The following is a 23,783-nucleotide window of genomic DNA, read 5'->3' on the forward strand; positions in this document are numbered from 1 at the left end:
GGGCTTTGCACGCCTCCCTGAGCACCCCTCGGCCAGGTCTCTGGTCTGGGCGGCTGGGGAACCAAAGTGCAGAAAATGATGCTGAACCAGAGAGCCCCATAGTCTAAATGCAGCCTGAGGCGACTCTGTTAGATACTGAGTTTTGTTTTTTTCCACATCTCGAAGTTAGAGGCATGAGACACTGTCAGCTTGGTCCTGTGCTATGGGAGCACACTTTGCCTCAGCACTCACACATCAAACCTTGAAGTGGTCCTAAGTTACAAGAGAGCTGCTGTGTGTCTGCAGAAACCCATGTGGAGAGGGTGAAACATCGCTTTTTTGTTTGTTTGTTTCCTCTGAGGAGAAAAAGGAAAGGGGGGCTGAAATTTGTGAGGAAAAGTAAGTAATCTTGCTTCCTGGATCACAGTTTGTTTATACATGATAAATCATTTGATAAATGCAGGGAAACTGCTCTCCGGTGTCTCTGCTGACTGTGCAGTAAAATGATCTTGCAGGATACAGGATATTTGTTCAAAGGCTTTTCAGACGCTGGAAACGCAGACAGCTATAGTACCTCTGTTATGTTGACAGTAGAAATCAGAGGTTCAGCAGAAGCCACTGCCACAGTTCTTGATGCAGTTAAAAGTGATAAAAATAAAAAATATCGTCAGAAGGTGAGTATCGGTTTACAGTGAATTCAGCCCCCAGTTGGTGGCTACTTGTTTGTTTGTAGGGAGGATGGTACGTTGTTCCCAGCAAAGCTATGCAAATGTTTTCCACCAAGCCTGAGTGTTTTTCCCTAGAACTGATATCTTGTATCTCCTGATGCTCTTAGCTTCAGATCAGGAGAGTTTTTTACTAGAGAGTTCACATATGCAAAAATAAACCTGCAGGATCTGATTCTATAAATCTCATCAGCCAAAGAGAAGCATACAAGTTGTGTGACTGTGGAGATGAGAGCCAGCTACTATATGGGAGGTCAAAAGTCAGTCAAAAGAGGCCAGATGGGGAAGAAATAGGAAGTTCAACTTCATAATCACACTTGTGGGTTTCTTTTATACTGTGTCTACAAAACGTGCTCATAATAGCAGCCCTTCCAGAAACTCAGAGCACTATCAAGCTGGTCTGACTGGATCATCAGGAAATAACACTGCTCTGGACAATTCAACTGCACATAATATGAAGGAAAAAAAAATCTGAACAGGTTTATGTGGTTAATACTGCTTGACATATCACTAAGCTTATGCTTCAGAGCTTTACCAGCAGCCTGCCAGCCTCTTGAACTTAAAAGCTAGAGATCAGACTGGGAAAGCTCCTCACCTCTCTTTGATTTCAGTAGAAAAAAATGCAGAGGAGGCTCAGATTTCAAGGTAAAGGAATAAAAATACTCTCGATAGCACAGAGTTTTGTCTGGGCTAACTTTCCCTGCCCTGCAGAACTCTGCAGTTAGGTGGCTTTCAGCTGGTTTGGGTTGCTCTATGCTGTGCTGCAGACTGCAAACCCCCCTAAAAAATGCAATAACCAACATAAAAAACACATGTGAAGTATGTATCCACTTTCTGCATTGAGGTTAAGGGTTTGCTTTGCTAGAAAATAGTAGATTTTGGCTTCAAAGGAATGCAGTTTAGTAGAAAATGCTCCTGGCAGGAATCTCAAAAGGAAAAGGCGTGGGATTTTCCTGTCCCCTTGAAAGATGGGAGGAATTGGAGCAAGATAACTGTTGGTGCACAATGGCAGAAATCAAGTGATGGGGATAAACTATGCTGGGTGATAGGAATGTTGATTTTACTGATGCATCTGCCTAAGCTGTCAGCCCCACCTGCCCTTTCTGCTCACATCTGGCTGGTGCACGTGTGTCTGTGACAATAACCAGAAGGAAATGTTATTTAGCTTTTTTTCCTAAGCGGTAGTGGCCAGTGAAAAGGCAGCCAGGACGTCTCACAGAGAGATACTTTGCAAGAGAGAACAACATACGGACTTGTAGTTAGGTGTTCAGGTGAAGCTCTGACAGGCTGGTTATATTTCATTTTCCGCAGGGCATAATAATACATGGGGGACCTTTTCCATGTGGAGCAAGGGTTAAGAGGGCTCCTCTGACTCACAGACATGTGACTGCCATCCCAAGCTCCCGGAGATGGTGGCTGGGCAGCCCTACACGGGGGTTCTGTGAGTAGACAAGCTCAGGGAGGTGGCGGGTGCTGGGCTCTGATGTTTTTCCCTTGACGAAGTTAAGCTGGGAGGGGAGGGCAGTGAGGGGGAAAGAGGAAGTAGGAGTTTGTGGTTTGTGGACTTTGTTTTAAGGTCTGCTGGAAGGACACCTGCTTGCAGTTAGCAATACCGTAAGCTGTGTTTCTATCTTCATTAATTCTTTGTTCCTCCATGTGAAATAGAGAGCATGTAAGGAAGCGTGGCTTTTTACGTATATAAGTTATAACTGCGGAGAAATGAAGGGCAAATTTACAGGAGAGCTTTCAGTTCCACAAGACCAGATAGTGAATCTTTAGTAAAAGGTGAAGGACACTACATGTCCCACCAGTGGAATATTTCTGCTTCTTTATCACCTCTGTTTCCTTTTGGTTGGAGGTAGCTGGTGAGTGGAAAAAAACCCTGAGGAAAGCTGAAACGCTAGCAAATGAAAGTGAAAGCAGCACTTACTTCATGGTTTTGGAAAGCAAATGGGATTAGGGTAGATGGGGATCAGTGGATCTCGGCAGGGATCCACGCCAGGTATCCCAAAGCTTCAAATTCTTCTGCCATGGCAGCAGGGTACTGCTGTGTACGGAGTGGGGGAAAAGGGTGGCAGAATTAAGGAAAAAAAAAAAAAAAAAGCTGCTGAGAATCTAGGATCTCATGAAACTCCTGCGATGGGATTTGAAAGAAAGTGAATTGGGAGCATTTTTCTAGGAATGGGCCTGACTGATGTTACTGTGTACAAAGAGCAACGGCAGCCTGGAAGAAAGAGAAGCAGCTAGCTAAAGAGTTGTGAAGGAAACCCAGTCCTTCCTTACTAATTGCTGAAATCCAGGAGGCTGCCGGGCCTTTGTGTGTGTCAACCTTTGTACCATAACAACCTCTAAACAGGAACACCTCCTATTATGCTTACCTACTACCCCTGATTAGCCTGCTGAATATGGATGAGACCTTCCAAAGCACCATGGGATGTCAAAGCCAGATAAATGAATGATCATTTCCAGTTCCCATTTGAATAATGCTTTCAGATTTTTCGGGCAGCTCTGAATAGCTCAGCGACAGACTCTTGCAAACTCTGCACTATAGGCAGGAGGGCAGGGCTCGGCTGTATGTGCCCCACAATAAGGTGAAATTGCAGGGGTAGCAATGTGATGAGGTGCAGAGAAAAATGTTGGCTGGGTGGGGGTCCAAAACTGGGATGATCAAGGGAGGCAGAAGGACAACAACAAGTAAAGCAAAATCTTCTGAATGTGAATCACTGGCACCTGTTTCTGCTTCTCGTCTTTGGAGGTGATGTCTCAGGGACAGAGCACAGAGCTTGGACTTGGCTGGTAAGTGATTTGTTCCCCGCTGTGCTAGAGGCTTGCTGAGTAACTGTGAGCAGCTGCTTTGCTCTCCCAATCAGTAATAGAGGGGTCATGCTGTCAGTGCCTTCTGAAAGCACTCTGACTTCTGTGGCTGAGCATGCATCACATAAAAGTCAATTCTTACTGCTGTTAGGTGGACAGCACCTTTGGCTGTTGTATAACAAACTGAGTTCATTGTGCCAGTTTTATTTTCTTTGAAAAATATATTTTAGAGGAAAATGGTGGCCAGGGTCCAAACTACAGACCTGGTCACAGCTGAACTCTAATCACAAACCAGAAGGGACTCCTTTTCTGGGAAGTGATTTGAGTTCTGACCTCACCAGGGATAGCAAACAGTCTGACAACTTTGGAAAAGATCAGTGATGAGTCTGGATTTCTCTCTCAACATTAGGCTTGAAGCAGCCAGAAGCTGATCAGCTCTTTTGCCCCGGTGATATCCTTAGACTTGCCTGTCTATTCTCAGAATGGCATACGCCTGGTATTGGCTTGATGATTTTGGGCAGTGGCTTGAGTATGGCAAACAGGTGAGAGTCATTGTGCTGATGCCAAAAGCTCTCATTTAGCCATCTTTGGAGAATTATTTAGGGCACATTGTTCTACAATTGGTATCTTTTACATAATTCTTGGGTGTCCTTGCAATGCTCTTCTGATGCCCTGGTGGAATTGTCTTATTAATAGTCACTCAAAGCAGTGCTGATACTCTGTGAAAGCTTACAGAAGACTACCTTTGAAAACTGGTGTATTTTCCCAGAGGTGACTGAAGTCTTTTAATTGAAGCTCACCACATGGATTGAACGCTTCTTGCTGTTGCTGCTAGCAGCTGTTCTCTGTGGTGGATACCCCTATGACCCCAAAGAGCAAAATGATTGAAATCTTAGAGATTAGTTCAAAATGGCATCCTGTTATTGACCTGGGGCCTTCACATCCCTATTCTCCCCTGTTGATATGGCTATCTGCCCGGCTGTATTACATCTCCCATGGAGGGTCCCATGTTGTGTTGTGTCCCCCATTAAGAAGGCTGAAGTGCTGCCCTGCAGGAGTTATAGCATCCCCAGAGAACAGTGTGCAGAAGGTAGCTAAACTGCGGGTCCTGAGAGGGGTGGTGGTAAAGTTTTGAATAAAGATAGTTTGGTATCTTTGGTACTTTTGGCATTATATTGAATAGTTGCACTTCCTGCAGAAACTTCATTTAACAAAGTCATCTAATAAAAAGGGAATAGGTTATGGGTGAAACACCGATGTGTGCCTGCAGTGCATGTCTCAACCAAAGACCAGTTTCTAACAGGTATAATTTCTTTGTTCTTTTTATAGCATCCGGATCATTGCTCTGCCACAGTAACATCTGCAGATCTGGAGAAGGCTTTTTTAGCTAATCAGAAAGGCACTCTGTTGTTCAGGGCTGGTTCTCAGCAATATGAGATAAACTTTGAAGGTGAAGTATCTCTTAATATAAAGTTCATTACACAGTATAGCTGACTCTAAGGTAGCATCTTTCATGCACACAATTGTCACCCTACATCTGGATTTCTTTGAACATGTCTTTTTCCTTCTGTAAGTGTTGTCTGAGCAGAACATGAAAAATACGTGCATTTTTCTGCAATTTTGACATACCCTGCTCAAGCTTCTAGACTTGTCCATCTATAATCAAAAAAGCATCTTTGGCAATGCTGGATATTCATAACAAGAACAGAGAGTAAACTCTTCATGGCATCCGGCTTATGCATCAGGGCTTACACAAGCAAAAAGGGGAAATGAGAAAGAAAAAAATAAAAATAACTGAAATGTCAAATGGTGAAGAAGTGAGCCTGGTAGACATTCTTGCAGGCTAGTTATGGAGAGAGAAAACACATAGCGCGGCAAAGGAAAAAATAAGGGTTGGTTCCGCAGAAAAGGAAGGGGAAATTGAGAAATGCTTTTCTGTTTCTAATTTATTCATAATTTATTTAATCATCCTAAAATTAATTTTAGTTTTCCAAAGTTTAGATCTGTTCCCTGGTATGAATAAAAAAAGTGGTGTTTAAAACAGGAAGCAATGGATAACTAGCCATGTCACACAGTGCGTGCTCTGTGATATTATGACAGAATCAAAAAGAGAGGACTGCCTTTTTGCACAAAAGTGACAATCCTGTACTGCCAGGAAAGATACAACTTCTGTCATATCAAAAACACCTCTCTGCAGTAGGTCAGACATCAGATATAGTTTTCTCTGGCCAACAGCTGGATGTGAATAGCAGCTCCTGGAGGTAAAGTCTGGGCCATGTGCAGGAGTAATTGGGGTGTTGCCTTCACAAGCTGTGCTAGCAGTCATTCCCGTCTCCTCCAAGGTAAAGGCAGAACGACAAAAGGAAACATTCTGTGAGTTTTCAGTTGGACCTTGCTGATCTCCAAGCAGACATAGCACAAGTGGAAGTTACTTCAAACTATGAAGCATGGGGTGGGGTAGGAGTGGTAGAAAGATGATTGCCTTTCAGTATTCAGGGTTACCTTCCTTTTTCTTCCTTTTTTTTTTTTTTAACACATAGAAATGTGGTCCTGACAATAAATTGCCTAATTATTGAGTCGTCATGTTTTTCTTTCAAGACATGGTCCAAAGAAATTTGATCTATGAAACTCAAAGAAAAGTTGTCCGATTGCCAAGACTTCTATCTTCTGGAAGTGGACAAGAGAGAAGGTACCATATGTTAATTATTTAATAACGTCTCTAGATGACAGTGCCTTTCTACTGAGAAGTTTTTCCTGCCTCATTAGAATTCTTTTTCAGATTTCTTAAATTCATTTTTAGACACCTTTTGCTGACTGGTTTAATGTCAGCTATGATAGTATTTGTAAGCTATTGCAACAACTCTGAAATGTGCTTGGGGGGTGTTTTGCAGCAGTTTCTGGCAGCCATGAGAGACCCCTAGAGTAGATTTGTTTCCTCCGCAAGAGCAAAGTCACATAGGGCTGACCCCAGGGGAATTTTTAGTCCTTGGTTTATGCCCTAACAGTGCTAAACAGTGTAAGGGGTAGAAGCAAGGGACTGCCCATCCCAAGAACTGTGGAGCAGATAGATGCCATCTCTCAGAAAGCAGAGAATAAAATAAAATGCAGAAGCAAATTCCCCTAAATAAAATGAACTGGATGCTTTTATTTGGGATACTCTTGTCATATTGCTTTTTAAAGGAAGTTTAGCTTGGCAGAATTGAGCATACCTGCTGTAACAGCTAGTTGTGCTACTGCTTTATTTTAAAAAGAGCCTTCTCGGGCTTCAGAAACTCACCAGCAGACAGGATATTTGAAGCCGACCATTTGGCTAATTTAAAGAAAAAACAAACCCAAGCCTCTGTATGGATGTTAACACTGCTATAATTTGGGGGAAAACATTCATGCCAGGAGGGCTATTAAGGACTTGTGCTAGAAGTTGTCAAGCACATGGTGACTGGTGGAGCAGCACCTGGAGGCGTCTCTGACTGGCTGGTCTGGGAGGCTGGTAGAGGCAGGCCACAGATCTGACCAGCTATTTAAAGATGAGGGAGATGGAGGGAGAGGGCTCACCTTCCAGTTTCCTAGAGGTTCAAGCAACTAGAATGGAGGTTATCTGGGATCAGTTGTATAAACCATATTGCTACAAGCCTGTGTTACTTCTTGACTGAAACTCTCCTACCAGTGTCTTCACCCAGCAAGAAACACATTAGTGCCACTAGGATATTTATGGAAACCTAACTGGAGACAGGGTGAACTGTTATGGGGAGTGTAAAAAAACCCCAGAGATGCCTGAAGGCTGCTGTAGAGCCGTCTTGGTTCTCTGGTAGGGGGCTTTGGTTAGAAGTATCATCGACTGACTTGCTCCTTTTTCTTCTTTGCAGCCAGTTATACGCAAATCTGACGTGTTTTCTCTACCCTCCGGAATGGGACCAATCTGCGCTGCCTGACATAGGGTACAAGGTACATCTTTTTACCTTTCCAATATGTAGGGCGAGCTGCGTCCTGTATCAATTCTTCTGAGAAGTAAACTATATAAAACATGATGCTCAGCTCCAAAGGCTAAGGCTCTTGACATATGCCCAGCTTTTAAACTTGTCTTATAAAATATAGAGCTATGAGAACAAATAAGGTTGAACAATTTCACATTCAGACTAGTCTTCTGGGAGACTTTCTGAGACCCCTTCCATATACCACACAGGGATAAGGATGGCCTTTTGGCCATTGCTGCTCTAACCCCTCCTTTGTGTTCTCCCAAGGCACCTGATCCTCTGATAGACTGGGTGAATTGCATATTAAAGAAGGTTCCAAGTATTTTCTCAGTATATTTGAGGCAAAATGTTATTTGCTGTAGTGAAACTAGATCCCTGTAGGGAAGCTAATGCAGGAGGAGCTAGGATGTCAAATTAAAATGAAGTAGATAGTCACTGTTCTCCACCCTGAATACTGTTGTGCATTTCTGATCTAGGTTACTCTGAAGTAAAAGTAGTCTAGGTACAGAAGTGTGTCCGCTGAAGGAAGCTAGTGTGGAGAAGCATTCGTTTCCTTTTGCAGCCAGCCCTCAGTATCTGTATTTAAAACATGAGAAGCGGGAGTGAAGGAGGGGAGATGATGGTTAACTGGTGAAGACAGGAAAAACTTGTGACTGTAATGGCAGGGCTTTTCCTCTAATGGGATGAGTTGATGAATCCTTTGGAAGAACTGGTGTGAGTCAGTGCTGGAAAACCTTTGACACTTATTTTTTGTATGTTTAAAAATTTCAGTTGATAGAGCTCAGTTACACTTCCAGTGAATATAGAAAAATTGAGGGGCTGTTTGAGAGGACAATGAAAGATTACAGCATCCGCAGACTGCAGAGGATCCAGAACCCAGCACTTTGGCAAGTTTTTCAGTGGTTTGTATCCCTTTTATTTTGTTATTCTGATGACAGCAAAGCACTGGTGGTTCCTGGCATATTCTCCTCCGCAGGCTGTGTTATGGATTGCCGAATCAGGTGGCCTGATAGAGGTGAGACTGTCTCAGCTCCGTATCCCCAGGTCTTCCCAGTAGCGAGGCTGATCATGCATTTCCAGCAGGCATATGTACAAAACATATACATATACACATGGCTGGCCACACAGTTCAACACAGACAGAAAACACAGTGCTCGCAAATGCAAATAGCACCAGTGGCCTCATCCTGTTGCCCTCTCTGGCTGCTCAGGATAAAGGCCTGTTAGTGGGGAATATGTATATATGGATACAGCATGGATCCCTGCAGCAGCTGGCCTTAGACACTTAATCTAACCAGTTGCTGGCCCCTGGCCCCTTGGTCTCCCCAGCTGTGTCACACACATGCAAATAGGTCTCTCAGCCAACCCCCAGACCTTGCAGTCTCTCCTGTAGTTGGTCAGGACCTCCTGGTCCCTCCAGTAGCCAGCTCTCAGACCCTCTGGTCTCTCCAGTATGTGGCCCAGACTTATGGCCACTTCGATGCCTGGATCCCAGGTCCCTTATCCTACACACCGGCTAGCCTGGCTTGAAAGTTGCTAGTGATCACATGCTGACATACGTACCGTCACTCATTCAGCTGGTGGCACCACAGACATGCAGCCCCTGTGATCCCTGGTCCCACTCCAGTTGCTGGCACGTAGACCTCCATACACACACATGCACACAGAATAGAGAGTCCCCCCAAACCCAGAAAAATAGTTAGAAATTGAGTTTAAGGAGGAGACAGGACGGATGGGGGTGATCAGGTGCAGGGCATGGCCAGAGAAGCAAACTGACCAGCAGCATGTTTGCATGCGACTGCCCCCTTTCATCCCCTTGTCCCTCAATTTTCCCATGCTTGTTCCTCCCCAAACCACTGTGGTACCTCCCTTTCCCCTCTATGGTCCTTCCCCATAACACCCCGTAGGAAGTCTCATGCAATCCCCAAATGCTCTTCCCCTGCACCTCATAACGAGCCCTGCACCCCAAGGTAGTGACCCTCCTTGGTCTGTAAGGTGACCTGGAGAGCCTATCTCCTTGGCTTATGGTGTGGGGTGTTCCTCTGGCCTACGGGCTGATGGCTCCTTTGGGACAACCCAGAGAGTGGCTGGGGCAGGGGCTCATTTCTCTGATGAGGTTATTGAGGTCCCCCTCCTGTCGCTGTTCCTCTGTGCTCCTTTGTGTGCATAGGGATGATCCTTTAATCATATCACCTAACAGGTTATATGTGTGGTTCTTACTAAAGTTAGTCAAAAAGAAACTTCTTTTCCTGTTATCTGACACCATGACTGAGCTGTGGTTTTTCACATTTGTTCTTGTTATTTCTTAGTCTCTTCCACACTGGATATTTTAGAAGTTGGGAACTTTTATGATAGAAGTATGGATAGAAATTATAAAATCATTCGTATTAAATGATCTCATGACTTGTGACTTCATACAACATTGTTTTATAAACTGTGTTCATGCATTCAGGATTTACATAACCTGGGAACTGACCAATTCACAGTCAAGAGATGTTTGTCTTTTTATTCTCTAACATGGTAAGAAGTTGTGGGTGACATGGTCTGTAATGATGCTGAGATCATTCTGATGTCTGGAAAGAGCCAGCTGTGCAGTATGGTACTAACATAGTGCAAAGCATGCAGTAAACCCACTGAGAGTGGTTTGTGCCACTGTTCATCCATGATTCAAAAGTAGGAGGAGTTGGGTTTGGAAATTGTCCTTATCTGAACCTGGATAATTTATCTTTGATTTTTGCCCATAGGCAGAAGGCACAGATGAAGAAGGTCAAGAAATCGAGATGGGTGGACGAGCGGCTCCTGTTCCATGGCACAAGCCCATCCCACTTGTCTGCCATCTGTGAGCAGAATTTTGACTGGCGAGTCTGCGGGGCTCATGGGACGCTGTATGGAAGAGGTGCGAGGGCAAGATCCTGTGTTTCAGGGCAGCCCCAGCCATGGTGGGGAGGCAGAAGAAGCTCCCTGAGGGATGGTGGGTTGCAGCATGCCGAGGCAGGACCTCTGCCGGCCCGGGAGGAGCTGGCACAGGGGCCACAGCAGCATGGTCTGCCAATGCTGGCCAGGGCTGTGGATTGCTGCACGGGGACTGACTGGCGCCGACACCACGGCCCTGTCCGTCTGCCTCTGTGCATCCATTGCAGATGGTGTCAGCAGCAACTGTGCTTCTGATGGGGCTGGAAACATCCCTCCTTGCCTCAGGTACCTGCTGTTAAGCAGAGCTTTTGGTCAGATAGGGCTGCGAGGCGGATGGTGAAATGTGTCCAGCATCTGCTGATGCTTTAAAATCAACCGATGTGGCAACACCTGGCAAGGCTGTGTTTAGAGCTTCATGGGGTAGGAACGAGAAGGAGGTGCTTGCTGACTTGTTGGTTGTTAAAGTGCCAACAGCAGCCATTTGCTCCTTCGCTTAATGTATTTTCTTACCTGTGCCTTTTTCTGCTCCCTAGGAAGCTACTTTGCCAGAGACGCCAGTTATTCTCATCAGTACTGCCCATCCAGCACTGGTCCCCAGAGCATGTTTGTAGCTCACGTTCTTGTTGGAGACTTTGTTCAGGGAAACTCGGAATACCTTCGCCCTCCACCCAGACCTGGGAATCCAAACAGGCTCTACGACAGCTGTGTGGATGACCCAAAGGATCCTTCCATCTTTGTCATCTTTGAGAAGCATCAGATTTACCCTGCCTATATCTTGGAGTATAGCAAAGGGTCCAGCTGTATGATCCTATAAAGAATGGCAGAATCTTCTTTGAACTGACTCTGAGATACTTTTATAAATCTCTTTTTTTTAATGTATGCACAATTTTAGTACTTGCTATATATAGCAAAATTTTCTTTGAGATGCTATAGAACATTTTGTAATGCAATGAACCAAGACCAGTCCTCTGAAGGATTTTTGGACATAGTTTGTTTGGCAGGGGCTATTCCGCTCACTGGAAATGCTAAATTTTAACCTCTGCCTTATCTCTAGCTTGGGATGGGGCAGATGTGCTGAAGGGAGACTGGGTGGGAAATGCAGAAGGAAGAAAGGTGAAAGTATCTGCATCAAGGTATACAAGGAAGGAGTCATAACCTGCTGTTCCAGTAAATGGCATTAAGTTCCTACATCCTGGAAGCCTTATAGCAAACTACACCCCCACTGTTAATTTTGTTTCCTGATCACATTGCTGTTAGCACTGCTTACCCTATTCTTCCACATCAAGTCTGCCCATCCCGCTGGTGACACCGTACCCAAGTGTCAGTGTCCTTGCCCTGTCACCACGGGGTGACTTCCTGTCCTGTAGCAGAGCTTCCTTAGGTGTAGGTGAAGAGAACTTAGGATATTCCAGCTACTGAAGATGAGTGTGGCTTGCTAGGATGGGAAGAGGCCAAAAAATGGCCATTTGGGGCTGTTATTCTGCCTCAGTCCTTGCAGCATTGTTCCTCCTCCGCCCAGGACCCCATCAGCAGGCAAGCAGGGTGCAGCCTTTGGGCAGGACAGGGGCTGAGATGAAGGGTTTGGGAAGAGTTTTGCCATTTGAGAAAACATGCTGTGGAAGGACATGTTTATACAGATGGGCTTCCCTCATTCTTCCCTGCTGTGAGAAAGAAACCATGCGTGGTGTGCGACAAATCTGTTCACAGCAAAGGGGGCTTCAGGGTGGGATGCCAACCTCCTCAGGAGGGCCAAGGGAAGGTAAGCTCATGGTGAGTGGCAAGCCGATTGCTGAAAAGGGGATTTGTGTTCATCTGAAGAAGAGGAATATGGACATAGAGAAGATGAATGTAAGCATGCAGAGAAGGGTTGGAAGAAAAGTAGGTTTTTGAATAAGTAAAAATTGTGTCCGAGTGCAGAGAAAAGTCTGCACAATCTCAGAAATTAGGTCCTGAGTATTATTTTTAAAAGGCCAGGCAGGGGTCTGGTATATGGAGCTGTAATGTTGCACTGAGATTTGTGACTCTGCTGGGAAGTAGCTATTTTTGACTTTGTTGGTCAAAATGGAAGTAGAAGTGCTACCTGAGGAGCCCACATTATTTCAGGGTCCCTCTAGGCAAGTGTAATTTTGTGGCACTGCCAAAGGGGCCTTCCTACCTCCACCTCTAGATGTGCATTCCTGCTGTTTCTCCTATGCCAGTGCTAGTGACTGTACTAGGGTGGCGAGGATCAGATCCAGGGCACTCATCTAGTTGAAAACTGACTTTAAAACAACAACAACAAAAAAGGCAAACAAAAAAACCCCACCACAAACCCAAAAAATAGTGTTCAGGAAGAAGAGTTTCCAGCTTTGCCTTGCTACACAAGTGCTTGTGCCAACGCTGATGAAGAAGAGGGGAGGCTGCAGCACAGACTTTGACTGCCTTAAGGTGATACTAAACCTATAGCTTCAGCAGGGCTTTCAGTGGTAAAAGATTTGAGAATATTTTCAGTAGGTGAGGGACTGAGAGCAGAAACCACTGATAAAAGAGAAAAGTCTTTGTTCGTGAAAGATTTTTTTTGTTATTAGAAATCTGCTAAAACTTCTTCCATAGCTGTTACTGTCGCGTGAAGGGAGGACAAGGGGTAATCAACTTTGCCTGCCAGAGCCCTCCTCAAAAGGGCTTTCACTGAGTCAGGTTCGCAAGGTTGATCAAAATAGATAATTTATTAAAGTGACAGATCAACAGGTTCAGGATTGCTGGTGATAAATGCACCTACTGCAACAAATTCTACTTTTTCTGAGCTCAAACTGATAATTAAGCGCTTTCAACAATGGTATTTTTCCTGGGGTAACGTCCAACGTTGTCGGAAGCGCAAACCTTACCAAAAAGGCGTCCCTGTTTTGGGGAGGAGAGAGATCCAGGCCTGTCGACCTGTCCGTAGGTTGGTGTTCTTGTCCTTGAAATGGAGGATCGTTTATGCACTGAATTTATACTCTTGGTAAGGTGGGGCTCAGTCAAACCCTGTGGGATGCTTGGTCCTTGTCAAGCTCAGCAGAGGGTGTCAATGGTTGCTGGCCTTTTTTTTCTTTTGCCCCTATCAACAACACCAGGCTGCAAGACTCCTGCCTTGCCCCAGGTGTCGTTTTGGGTAGAGCAATGTCAAGTGGTGAGACCTCCGCCTCGCCCTGGGCGTTGTCTCACCCCTCACCGACATGGGCATCAGACCGCAAATCACCCTTTGTATCCACAGTTTACCCCACAGCAGGGAGGATCACGGATAATCACAGACCATTATTCCACAAGAGCTGAACTTCCTGCTAACTCTGGAGTACTTGTGTGTATCCTAAAGTGCTGAAACTTTGAACAAAAGCACTCCTGAACATCGTTTTAGAAGAGAAATACTGGCAAACAGGTAGCAACATGTAGAATTATAGGCAGGCATTAAGTGTGGATCTGACAGATTTACAGGTTTTTCTCCCCCCCCCCCCCCGAAAAAGTGTGTATTTTAAGAGTTCTCTATCCTGATGAGAAAGGGTTAAATGACGTCTGACTCAGACACGTGTGACAGGCAACTTCAGCGCCACCAAAATGGTGATGGAAAAGGTCTGGTGTGAGGAACTCTGTGAGTAGCCAAACTGATTTCTGTGGAGTCTGTTGTTTTCTCTTGCAGCAAAGCCAGAACTGGATAGGTGGCTGTAGGGGTGGGCTTGCCCTGGAGCCTGCACGCTTTGGAGACTTTGTTTTGCTGAAGGGTAGGAAGGAAAGTAGCCTTCAGCATGAAATAAAATGAGCAGGTGGCATCTTCACTAACGGTTTTACCACTTTTCAAATACGTTGTCTGTTAGGAGAATACTGTAGCTTTAATCTGTGCAACATGTGCCAGCGGACCTCCACGGGGCGATTCGCAGGAGTGTGGCAGTTGCAGGGGACCAAAGGGAGAGGGCTCTGCTGAAGGACCGGGTATCTGCTGAAGACCCCCTGAGCAAGAGATTTTGGTGTATTTTAGACAAATATCCGCTCGCACTCCTAAAACAAATTGTCTTCTGCTTGTGTGAGAGAAGGAGGAAGAAGCAAAGTCGATGGCCTGTTCTGAAAAGGAAACCAAAGGTGCCGCGCTGCTCCTCAGGGAGGCAGGGAGGGCCTCTGCGGCTGCTGAGGAGGAACCAGGTCATTGCCCTGGGGGCCTCCCTGCTAAACCCCACGCAGGGAGCACAGCGAGGTTAGAAAGAGCCCTGCAAAGAAAGGTTATTTTTATTTTCTCTGATCCATGTGGGAAACCAGTTGGATGCAGCTGGGAGTGGGATGGGGTGAGCTGACCTCGGGTGAGCTCAGGAGGGACATGGGTGGTGGGCACCTCTTGGGAAGGCACTGGGGCCGTGGCCCCTGCCACCACAGCGGGACCCTTTCTCATCCTCTTTCTGTGATCTTCCGGAGAGGCTACTCGAGGATATTGCCCAGCTTCTACATGAATTTCTTTAGTAATTGCCTCACAGGGAACAGCAGCAACTTTGTAAGAATTGATTGCATTTTGCACCCATATAAATAATGTATTTCTTATTCATGCTTAGATGTACTGCATTTTTCTATGCCTGAAAAGATGTTAGCTCAAGTGATCTTTTCATCATAATGTATTTCTAATTGATTTTCTTGTGGCGATCTTAGGCCTTCCCAGTGTTACTGTTTTTAACATCGCTGGTTACATATTCATTCAGCTGTTCTGAGCTTTCTATTAAGTAACAACTCAGCAAGTTTTCAGGCTTTCTTTTAATTCAGTGGTGCCAAATTTGACTTTTCAGCCTTTTTCAGAATCCTTTTACAAATTTTAACAGAATTCATTACAGGATGATTAGACTGTAGAAACCTAATATTTGATGGAATTTGCTGAATAGCATGTTGTTTTCCAAAACATTGAGACTCCTAAAAATCAGACTTAGCCCCATAATGTCACACTCCTGCTATATGGGTGGCAGGTGTAGAAAATATAGATATTGTTTTTGGCATGATGTGTCTGACAGTTGCATTACTTAACAATGCTATTTCTGGATCAAGGGAATAGCAATCCCAGAATCCATGTGTAGTTGTGGCAATGATAGGGGACGTGCGGGCCCTCAGCTAGGGGCTGCAGAAAATGTATCTGTAAGAGTTCATTACAAACACAATTCTCTTCACATTTCATTAGTGTAGTCTGAGGATGTAATTCGTTTTGCTGCACCAAACTGTAGGCTGCTAACCAAACCCAAACTTTGTGACAGCAATATTAAAAATTACTTTTTTCTATCAGCGCATCCTCCAAATCCTGCTGTTTCTGCATAGGCTGAGTAACTCCATGATGTTTCCCACTCAGATGCTTTTCTCTTCCTTCTCAGATCTGCCTTTAGATTTTGCTTTCTCTCCCCCCCCCCCCCTCTCTCTCTCACTTTCTTTCTAGCATTTCCTGTTAACACAGGGTGTCTAGGGAGTTTTCTGAATCTGGACCATAACTAAGAAGACTTGTTAGTAAAGCAAAAACTTCATAACACAAGGACTGGGAGGACCATCTACAAGGCTCCTCTCTATCTAAATGGAGATACAAAAATAATGCAATTCTCTAATTACTCTGAGTGTGAATTCATGACAGGCGTATAAGCTCATCATGGGAAACAGCTCACTTCAGTGGGCAGCATAAGGTACATGGACTTTGCAGGTGGGTGATCCATTCCACATTTTCTTAGGTTTTGTTGAGTAACACAAGTTAAAACAGAAGTATTGATATCTACAATGAAATACTCTGGATAAGAACCAAATAATACTATTGCTGCCTGCCCAGTATCAGGTGTCTGCTCAGTGGGAATACCGTGGGCTGACACACTCAGAGCACTGAAAACAGCACATCTGCATTCAAGCACAGGCAAAAAAAGAAAAAAAAAACTTTTAGGATAGCATCTGAGAGTATTTGGAAATCAGCCGATTTTCTGGGCTGTAAAATGATGAGGACAACAGCTCAGGAATTCCTGCTGAGTTTGGATTTTCCTCTCAAGGCTACTGTTAAGCAACCTGCCAGAAGCTGATTTTCTTTTCTTTCTCTTTCTTTCTTTCTTTCTTTCTTAGCTAGTTCTACACTTCTGATCATTCCTGATGCTCACAAATTTGGCAGCATGGAACCTCACTGGTGTTGGTTGGATGATTCCATACAATGGATTGAATATGGGAAACAGGTAAACTCCATAACACCTTTGACACCTAACTCTTTGTCCCAGCCACTAGTGGAGAACTTTTTCTTTTTGGATTTTTTTTTCCCAAAGGACTGCTTGTTACATGACACACAGGCTTTCTGATGCCTATTTGTATTCCTATAGCACTGACCAACCCTTGCTGTTTCCCTCATACTTTCAGGGGAGCTTCTGAATACTAGCTCTAGGCATTGTTATATGTTCTAGGAATGACTAACATCATTTTCAAGACTGTTTTTGTGTGTGTGCATGTGTGTGTGTATGTGTATTTATATATATGTATGTGTTTCAGGGCTAGGGCAGGGAATGTTGGTAACTCACTGGAAAGCCAAAGAAGTTGGATCCAAAAAGCTGCTCCTCTAAAGTACGGTGCAGCACTGTTTTGACTAATAAATACCTACGTTTTGATGTAATGATGAACCTGAGTCTGTTAAGAGCATTCAGAGCCAACTACCTATAACAGTTATTGTCACTTTCATCATTTTTGTAGCACCCAAACTACTCTGTGGCCACCATAACATCTGCCCAGGTGGAGAAGGCATTTCAGGCAGATCAGGAAGGCACTCTGAGATTTCGAGTTCATTCACAGCAATACGAGATAAACTTCAAAGGTAAAATACTTGTTTGTTTATAATTTAACACATACGAGGTATTGCTGACTCTGTAGTGTAGCTTCACTCCTGAAAATGCCTTACATATCCTCATCACCAGCAGAAGTGGCTGTCTTAGCCAGAGGAAACACTGATGTTTGAAAGAGCTTGCTAGAAAATTACTCATACATAAATTGCAGAAGTAGAGGAGATGCTGCTTGTGTCTGAAAGAGCATGAAATGGAGAAATATATAATAATTTCTCATTCTTTTGTTTAATTTTTTGATTCAAATTGCTGGAGCTATTAGAGAGTTGTACAGTTAAAAGAATAAAAAAATAAAGTCACAGTATTCAACAACAGAAAAGGAAAAGTATTAGGATGATAGTTTGAGATTAATATCCAGGACATGGTGCATGTGCCACCATGTGCAAGGGAAGAGTTGTGGAAGAGGAAAAGCAAAATCAGAAAGAGATTTGGATTTGCTGAGGCTGCTGCAGGAGGAGAGCTGCGTGAGAGAAAGCCTGTGAGTAGGCTGCCATTCAGCTGTGAGCTTATTTCCTGAGAAGGACATTATTCAGGTGACTGATTTTTGCAAGCAAAAAGCACGGGTGCTGTTCAGACAAAAGAAGGAAAAGAGCTAAATCATGCATAGGTAACATTTGAAGTGAGCGCATCCCTTTTGAGCAGTGGGACCATGATAGCCCCAAAGTTGCTGTGTGACAGGATTGAAAGAGAAACCTTCACAGGCTACAAAGAGGATACGTGTCTGCCCTGCTCGTGCTGCCAGTCTGGATTTAATGTCACTCACAGACAGCAAGCCATAGAAGGCCACAGTTAAGGCATTGCAAAGCTGTGTTGGACAGCAATTTTTCTTATGGATAGTGTGCCTTGCTATGCAGGAGCGGCTAAACAGGGTCAGGCCAATATGTGCTAGCCTGGCACCCTGTCTCCAGCAGTGGTGGATGCTGGATTCCCAGGAAAGGGGAGAGGGCAAGCAGGTAGTGGTACTTCTCTGGCGTCCAGGGACTTGCAGCTTGAGGTCTTCCTAAGCCTGGGATAATGTCTCTGTAGTTGATGGCCCTGGCTGGATTTCTTTCCTTCTGTGGATTTTTCCGGTCGTTCTTGACTTGTGTAAGCTTAAAGCACCTGCATCATGTTGTGACAATGGGTTCCACTGCCGAATTACACATTTCTTGAATAACTACTCCAAGTCTGGATGCATTCATGTTTTCTTTCAAGACATGGTCCAGAGAAACCTGCGCACCCAGATGACAAGACAAATCTGCTGGTGGCCAAATGATACCTCCAGTGGAGACAGGAGCCAGCAGAAGGAAAGGTACCGAGTGCTGCATTTGCTCGTTGGCAGCCTTTTGCTACCATGTCTCTAGATGGCAGTGCCTGTTCAGTTTTCAGGATCTGCTTGGGGGAGAGGGAGGCTGTGGCAGTGGCTGCAAGCTGGGCAGAGCGAAGCTCCTTTTGGGAGCTCCTGCTCTGACAGGTCTGAGAGAGGGAGAGCTGGGTCTAGCCTGCCTGCTGGTCCTCTGGGAGAGAACATCGGCCACCGCAGTCCCCAGGCAATTGGCTGTGCCTGCCCCTGGTGAGTTGTGCTCTGGTGGATGGGTGGTTCACGAGGTGGCTGGCTTGTGTGTTGTGCCGGACCTGAGCCACTCTGCCTGTCATGAGATGGTGTGACTCAGATGACCAGCCATGCACTTTGCGCTGTCTGCCATCCCTTCCCTTCTTCATCATCAGTGCCACAAAGAACAGCTCCACTTTCTGGACCTTTGGGGTGAGGAGTAGCAGATTGGAGATATCTTCCAAAACATGATCATCTTGGATAGGAAATGGGAAGGCATTGCAATAGGAGCACTGGGAAGAAGAGGACGTGTAGGTGGAAATAGAGGATGGAAGGAGTGAAAAGGCAGAGTCTGACCAGACATTGATTTACTTTTTCATTCCATGTGCTTATCTTTCTTCTCTGTGCATCATACGCTGATGCTCGCCCTGTGGTCAGTATGGAAAAATGCTGGTATTGTTTGGATGAATCTAATCAGTGGAATGAATATGGAGAAGAGGTAAGCATCTCTTCCTTTTGTATCCAATGCCATGTGCCAGCCACCTAGCAGGGGCTACTATTTGTTTGTTTTTTTCCCTGTGAGCAGTGCCTTTCACCTGTGTCTTGGATATTCTCTCAATATTTCCACATGGCACATGTGCATTTTGACATATTCAGCTGCCTCTCATAAAAATACTCACATCCCTCAGGAGCCTGTGAGGTCTAGGTCTAAACACTATTTATTTTCTTGGCCAAACCAGAACCTTTCAAAATTGCTTTTGTCTAAACAATTTTTATGCTGTGTGTGCATCTGTGAGGAAAGTGCTCTTTTCTCTTGGAAATCCTAATAACTCACTGAAGAAGAGAATGCCAGAAAACTGTCCCATGCACTGACAAGGAACAATAACAACATACCACCCTTTAAGAAGCCCTGGCGATGTTCTCAAATGCTGTGTGTAAGGCTGAGGAGGAGGTGGCATGTATCACAGCCTGCAGAGGTGGACAAGGACTCTAGGGATACACCCGCCCTGCCAGGCCTGGTTCAAGTCTGCTGTGATGAGGAGCAGTGCCTGGGAACAAGCGGTGGCAGAGTCCAGAAAATAAGATTCTGGAGGAGGTGTGGGGCAACACTGGGAGGGAGCCTCTGCACTGGAAAATCCAAGTTGTAGGCAGTTATCCCTGCCTATCCCCTGGTTAGCAAATGAAATGCTGCTCTCCAGGCCCTTTAAGCCAAAACTTGCATCTGATGAATATTTTCCTTCACTTTCCTAGTCTCCAAACCACTGTGCTGCCACTGTAACCTCTGCTCGGGTGGAGAAGGCATTTCAGGCTGACCAGAAAGGCACTCTCCGGTTTCAAACAGGTTATCAGCAGCATGAGATAGATAAACTTCAAAGGTGAAGTATCTGTTTGCTCAATGTCTAATGCAGTTGTGATGTGACTGGTGCTGTAGTGCAGCTTCTCCTTGGAGAAGGCTTGCAGGTGTGGGTAAGAGAGTGCTGGGAAGAGTTTTGTGGATCGTAGGTGGTCACTGCTGTGGCAGCATGGAGGGGAAGAGGGAAAGGATGGGGTCCCAGAATGGAGCAGACTCAAGGACGTGCACAGATGGTGGTGCAAGGAAGAGTATAGCTCCAGTCTAAGTGGAGGGAGGAGGAAGGGGTGGGAGCTGAGGACAGGTTTTAGAGGCTCCTGACCATGACCACATGGTGCAATGTGATGCATGACCCACACTAAGCCTGGCTTCTCATCTGTCTGGCCAGGAAATCCTGTGTAAAACACTGCTAGCACAGTGCTGGGCACTGGGTGAGAGTAAGTTTGCTGTGATCTGCATGTATCTGATGTACCGTGCAATGAGACTAATTAACCAAAATAAAAAGTTGAGCAGAAATTTCTGTGCCTGAACTACTTTGTCTGAGGCACAAATGAAAAGAGGGAGTCACATCCCCCACATCCCAGGGACCTCTACAGGTAACACTTTGTGCCAAAATCTGTTTAAAAGGGAGGGATTGCAATGATCCTATTCTTACTTTGTAATATTACTACAGGAACAAGAGCAGAGATACCAAATAACAAGCCTGTGTCGGTAGAAAGAATGTATACAGCCGTCTCACAGATCTAGATCTTTTTGTCAGGATAACTTGAGGAAGAAAAAAAAAAGAAAAAAAATGCACCATGTTAGAAAGAATTGAAATCAGGCAAAGCCAGATGATGATGACAACATGTTCTTCAGCTGTCAGACAGGTCCTCCAAATACTTGTGCGGAGTCATTACTATTGACAGTGAAAAAGAAATGACACAGAATAAAGGGCGGAAGAAAGATTAGCAGTACGCCAAAAGAAAGTTACCCAGATTTTCATGCTTTCCGCTCTGTGATGTGGAGGAAGTTCTTAAGGCACATTGGAAGACCACTTCTTTTCTCATAAATGATATACTCAGATGCCAAAATCCATTCTTCTAATTATGGATGCATTCATGTTTTCTTTCTAGACATGGTCCGGAGAAATCTGCTCACACAGACGACAAGACGAATCTGCTGGTGGCCAAACGATGCCTCTGGTGGAGACGAGATCCAGCAGAAGGAAAGGTACAGAGTGCTGCATTCACTGTTTGGCAGCCTTCTGCGACCATATCCCTAGATGGCGGTGCCTGTTCAGTTTTTGGTAGGAGGGAGCCTATGGCAGTGGCTGCAGGCTAGACAGAGCAAAGCTCCTTTCGGGGAGGGAAGTGGGGCCGTGCCCCTCAAGCCACGTGGCATGGTTCTGGCAGGGAAGGAGCTCCTGGTGTTACACGGTGGGTCGGGGTGAGCAGGTGAAGACAGGGGATGCTCACCAGAGCCATGACTGTCACCAGGCTGTCCTCATGGCACCGATATTGGGCCTCCTGCTGCTCCAACTGGTCAGAGAGAGGGAGAGCCAGGTCCGACCTGGCTGCCAGTCCCCCACCAGGCCTATTTTCTTCAGATAAGGAAGGTATAGTTGTGTTATCTGGGCTGCTGTGGAAGAGGAATAGTGAGGAGCAGGCAGAGGGGTGCAGTTCAGTGGAGCTCTTGGGCACCTTTTGCGCCTGGGGCACTTTACCACTTAGGTGTCTGTGGAAGAGCTGCATTTAGGGGTTTGCCTGCATGTTTGGGACTCTGCTGGGCAAAGCAACATGGCTGCGCTCCCACGGCTTGGTGACTGCCTGAGACGTGGGCTGTGCTGAATTTGCGCAGGGGCTAAAACCTGTGTGCCCTGCCAGGTGGCCTGTGCTGGTGGGGCAGCCAGCAGGGAGGGGAGCAGGTCTCAGCTGGCGCCTTGGCCCCTTGGGATGTTTGTTAGCATAAAGAGCCAGGCTGGCACCAGGACGATCTCTCAGGAGAAGAGTGACAGGGTGGAGGAGTGCCACTCTGGGGGATAATAGGGATAGGATCACCAGCAAGGTTGCAGGTTTGGGGTCAGAAGGAGACAAGCAGTTGGAGGATGGAAGAGCTGAAGGTGGTTGTGATGAGGTGCGGGACTTGCGGAGAGCTGAAGGAAGGAGGTATTGCACAAGACAAGCCTTCAACATAAGTAGCCCATAGTATCTGTTTGGGCCTGTTCTTCATGGGTGCCTTCAATGCAGCCAGGTTAGATCTTCCTCCCCCAAGAAGTCACAGCTGCTGGGCACTAAGCACAGGTTGCTACCCCCAGCACAAAGAGCTGGAGGAGGGTGAAAAAGGCAGAGAGCATGGGTTTGAGTGCCGTGGAGCATGCTGAAGGGCTGCAGAGTTATTGGTCGCATTAATTGACATATTCGTTGCAGAGTTATTGAGTTTTTCTGGGACTGCCAGAAACTGATCTGCCTTTTTTTTTGTTGTACATGGTTATCTTTCTCACCTTTCTGTACAATCTGTTAATCACTGATGCCTGCTCCATGGCCTGAATGGGAAGCTGCTGCTGGTACTGGCTGCAGGAGCACAATCATTGGGTTGAATTTGGGAACCAGGTGAGATCTCCCTCTTATTCCCAACATGTTATGCTGGTCACTGCCTTTCTACTTTCCCCTTCCCCAAAGTGTAATGGCCAAACCGTGTCAGAACAAAGGTATGTCTAGTCCCGGAGCCCATCTCCTTAACTGGATGACACAAGTCAATAGCGATATTTTCCCAGAAGGTGCTCCCTTCCTACAACAATTTTTGACTTGTGGATCTCCTGCATCACAGATGGTATCTCTATATATAATAGCCCTGGATGCATTTTTCTTTCAGTAATTATTCCGTCAGTTTTTGAACTTGTATAAAATTTTAGCATCCACAACATCTTTCGACACTGATTTCCACAGCTGAACTGAATGTTGCTTGAAGGAGAGTCTCCTTCTACTTGTTTTGAACTTGTCACTTGCTAGTATTATTTAATAAATGTCACTCAGATATCATCCCAGTGGTTTCTTGATGATCTCACACATTTCTGTAATTTTTGCTGATTTTCATTAATGCTTCCAGGAAACACAGTTCTGAAAACAGGCTGCCTTTACAAGTGGCTGAGGGATTTGTTGAAAATATTTCAATTTGAAAATTCTGTGTGTGTGGAAAAAGGTCTTCTTTCTGCATACTTTTGCTGAAAATAAGGCCTGAAAAACACCTGCTTTTCCCCCTTGGGGCCCTGGGAAACAGCACCATTTATAAACTTTGTTGGAAATAACCCAGGAGCCTTGAATTGTACCTCCCCCTACCAGGGAGCCTCTACTCATTTACCCCTGGGCAGTAAGAGGTGGGCAAAGGAGCTCCAGTGAGTGAGGTGGATGGCGGCTGCCCGAGGCTGGTGAAGGGAGGTGACGTGCACAGGAAATCAGACTGGGAGACAGAGAGGAGACATGGACCGGAGAGACTCCCTCCAGTCTTTGCTGGTGGAGGGACTCATAAAGACAGCAGAGAGAACTGGGTGCGGAGTAGAGATGAGTCTGTGATCAGGAATAGTTTAAATCACTGGCTTTTCCCCATGACTTGTATAGATGCTAAATCCAACTCTGCTATGTGTGTGCAACACCACCGTAGCCCACTGCCCATTTCTAACAGATATCCCTCTCCT

General features: G+C 45.5%; 1 protein-coding gene across 4 annotated transcripts; it reads left to right on the forward strand.

The window, feature by feature from the left end:
• Positions 1–2,120: 2,120 nt before the first annotated feature.
• Positions 2,121–11,526, forward strand: LOC106488439 (protein mono-ADP-ribosyltransferase PARP12-like). Of its 4 annotated transcripts, XM_067289865.1 has the most exons (9): positions 2,121–2,145; positions 3,460–3,500; positions 3,928–4,060; positions 4,848–4,968; positions 6,117–6,207; positions 7,382–7,460; positions 8,261–8,391; positions 10,233–10,384; positions 10,935–11,524. In XM_067289865.1, the coding sequence occupies exons 3-9, from the start codon at positions 4,001–4,003 to the stop codon at positions 11,213–11,215; spliced, it is 915 nt and encodes a 304-aa protein (XP_067145966.1). In that variant the 5' UTR covers positions 2,121–2,145; positions 3,460–3,500; positions 3,928–4,000; the 3' UTR covers positions 11,216–11,524. The 4 variants fall into 4 exon arrangements, with proteins under 4 accessions (XP_067145966.1, XP_067145967.1, XP_067145968.1 ...); XM_067289866.1 differs by lacking the exons at positions 2,121–2,145; positions 3,460–3,500 and adding an exon at positions 2,281–2,318; XM_067289867.1 differs by lacking the exon at positions 2,121–2,145 and having other exon boundaries at positions 2,350–3,500; positions 8,261–8,380; positions 10,237–10,384; positions 10,935–11,526.
• The last annotated feature ends 12,257 nt before the right edge of the window (positions 11,527–23,783 follow it).

This window comes from Apteryx mantelli, chromosome 1 (genome assembly GCF_036417845.1).
Source record: "Apteryx mantelli isolate bAptMan1 chromosome 1, bAptMan1.hap1, whole genome shotgun sequence".
Classification (NCBI taxonomy): Eukaryota; Metazoa; Chordata; class Aves; order Apterygiformes; family Apterygidae; genus Apteryx; species Apteryx mantelli.

Bases quoted from the DNA above. Each gene is read 5' to 3' on its own strand.
- LOC106488439 (XM_067289865.1), top strand. From the start codon at position 4,001: ATGGCATACGCCTGGTATTGGCTTGATGATTTTGGGCAGTGGCTTGAG. The intron at 4,969-6,116 runs GTGAAGTATCTC...TTTTCTTTCAAG, and splicing joins ATATGAGATAAACTTTGAAG to ACATGGTCCAAAGAAATTTG. The intron at 7,461-8,260 runs GTACATCTTTTT...TAAAAATTTCAG, and splicing joins TGCCTGACATAGGGTACAAG to TTGATAGAGCTCAGTTACAC.